Source organism: Eurypyga helias, unplaced genomic scaffold, assembly GCF_000690775.1.
Source record: "Eurypyga helias isolate BGI_N326 unplaced genomic scaffold, ASM69077v1 scaffold22548, whole genome shotgun sequence".
Classification (NCBI taxonomy): Eukaryota; Metazoa; Chordata; class Aves; order Eurypygiformes; family Eurypygidae; genus Eurypyga; species Eurypyga helias.
In genome coordinates this window covers 2,780-4,817 of record NW_010266545.1, presented here as the reverse complement: position 1 = coordinate 4,817, position 2,038 = coordinate 2,780, and the positions used below count along the sequence as shown (strand labels likewise).

Genomic DNA, 2,038 nt, shown 5'->3' with positions numbered 1-2,038 from the left:
CCGCCCGCCCGATGGCGGACCCCGGCTGCCAGCGGGACGTGCTCTGACAGGCCGCCCCAGGCCCAGCCACCCTCTGCTTTTCCGCCCGATTTTCTCAAAAAAACAGGCTTCTGCGGACACTCTGCCCCTGGCTGCGCCTGTGCGTCCCCGCCTCTCCTTCGGCAGACGCTTTAAACCCTTCTCTGGCCCTGAAGCACAGGGCAAACACTCCAAAATATGCCTTAAAGCGACCCAAGTTGTCCTTTAAATGGATAAGAAACGGTGACAAAATGCCACCGCAGAATACTGACCGAGAGGGTAAAGCCACCGTCACTAAACCGGGGTGACTGACTTCAGGTTAGCGTTGGGGAACCCCCCCACCGCGCCCGAGGATTGTCTGTGGCGAGCCCAGAGGCATCCTGTGCTTCGCTTCGCAAAAAATCATTATTCACGCAAAAACTGGCATAGGTAACTATGGAAACCAGGAATATCCGGGCTTCAGCTCATCCGTGAGCCCCTAGGAGTCCAACACCCTACTGAAACACAGGCTGATGGGGTCGGGAGGGCTGGACTGGGTTTCCCAGCCAGGATGGAGAGAGGACGGCAAAGCCTAGAACCACACACCTTCCCTCCCACCGTCCCGAGGGACCGTGCCACCACCCTCCGGGGCTGGGCACGGTGGGAGACCATCGCCGTGAAGTGAAAGACACAGCTTTGCCAGCATCACTGTATTTACTCTCCACTCCAAACTTCCCACCCTACCGACGTTAAGGCTTATTTTTTTTAAGGCACAGAAAACCTTCTCCCCACCTGCAGCTGCCATCCCGGGGGCTGCTCGCGCCCACCGCCTCAGCGCAGCGTCACCAGCTCTTCGGCAGAAGTGGGGTGAATGGCGACGGTGTTGTCCAAGTCGGCCTTGGTGGCCCCCATTTTGATGGCCACGGCAAAGCCCTGCAGCATTTCGTCGCAGCCCAGCCCTTGCATGTGCAGTCCCACCACCTTTGGAGAAGAAGCAAGAGGCCAGATGGGACCCAGCGCCAGGTGGACGCTGGGCTTGGTGCTGGGAGAGCTGGATCCTCGCCCGTGACCCAGTCTGAGCGAGTCAGGGACAGGAGAACGGGCAGCCGCGGTCTCTGCCACATCCCAGCAGCATCCAGCTGCCCCCCCAGTCCCCTCCACGCACCTTCTCCTCCTCACCGACGCACACCAGCTTCATGACACACTTAACCTTCCTCTGGGTGACAGCGTGGTACAAGGGGGTGAAGGATGTGCTGTAGATCTTCACGTTCTCCCTCCCGTGCGCGGCCACGGCTTCATCTGCAGCAGAAGACGCGGCGCATAAGCCCGAGGGACGCGTCGTATGCAGGAGGCGTTCAGACAGCGCGAGTCCGAGCACCCTTCGCCAGGCTCGGACCGCTTACTGGACCCCCCAACCACAAATTTAGCCGCTCTGAGCTGCGATGCCCCCAGCCTCCCCCCCCACGCCCTGCCTGTGCCCACCTTCAGTGAGGCCCACAGTGCCAATGGGTGGGTGGCTGAAGACGACAGTGGGGATGTTGTGGTAGTCCAGCCGGGAGTCCTCCTTGCCCTCGAAGAGCCTGTGCGCCAGCTTCCTGCCGGCCGCGATGGCCACTGCGGGGAGGGACGGGGAGCCTGAGCCGTGGCACGCTGCCGTGGGGACGAGGGGTGGTGGGGAGGGGACGCGGCCACGGTACCTGGGGTGAGGAGGGCTCTCCCGCACACATCCCCGACAGCGTAGACCCCCTTCCTGGTGGTGTTCTGGTATTCATCCACCACCACGTGGCCCTTGGCATCCACCCGCACGCCCTGCCGTCGGAAACAGCAGCCACCTCGGCACGCGCCCCGGCTGATGTACCACCGGCCATGCCCAGGGGAACCTGTGCCTGTGGCCGCTGCATTCCCGGCTGGGGGGACACGGCGGGAACACCATCCCATAGCAAGAGACCCATGGGACCCCCAAAGACCCCCAAACACATGCTGCCATCTCACCACTCGGTCTAGGCACAGCTCCTCGGTGTTGGGCTCCCGCCCCACGGCC

The 2,038-nt window shown here is 62.6% G+C and overlaps 1 protein-coding gene across 1 annotated transcript in view; it reads right to left on the bottom strand.

Annotated features, from left to right (window-relative positions):
* Positions 1-828: 828 nt before the first annotated feature.
* GSR (glutathione reductase) overlaps positions 829-2,038 on the bottom strand; it is a gene marked incomplete at its 5' end in the record, with an annotated part of 3,985 nt that continues 2,775 nt past the window's right edge. Inside the window, 4 exons of the mRNA XM_010157147.1 lie at positions 829-978; positions 1,163-1,296; positions 1,480-1,611; positions 1,695-1,806. Of these exons, the coding sequence (XP_010155449.1) occupies positions 829-978; positions 1,163-1,296; positions 1,480-1,611; positions 1,695-1,806 (528 nt within the window). The remainder of the gene's footprint in view (positions 979-1,162; positions 1,297-1,479; positions 1,612-1,694; positions 1,807-2,038) is intronic.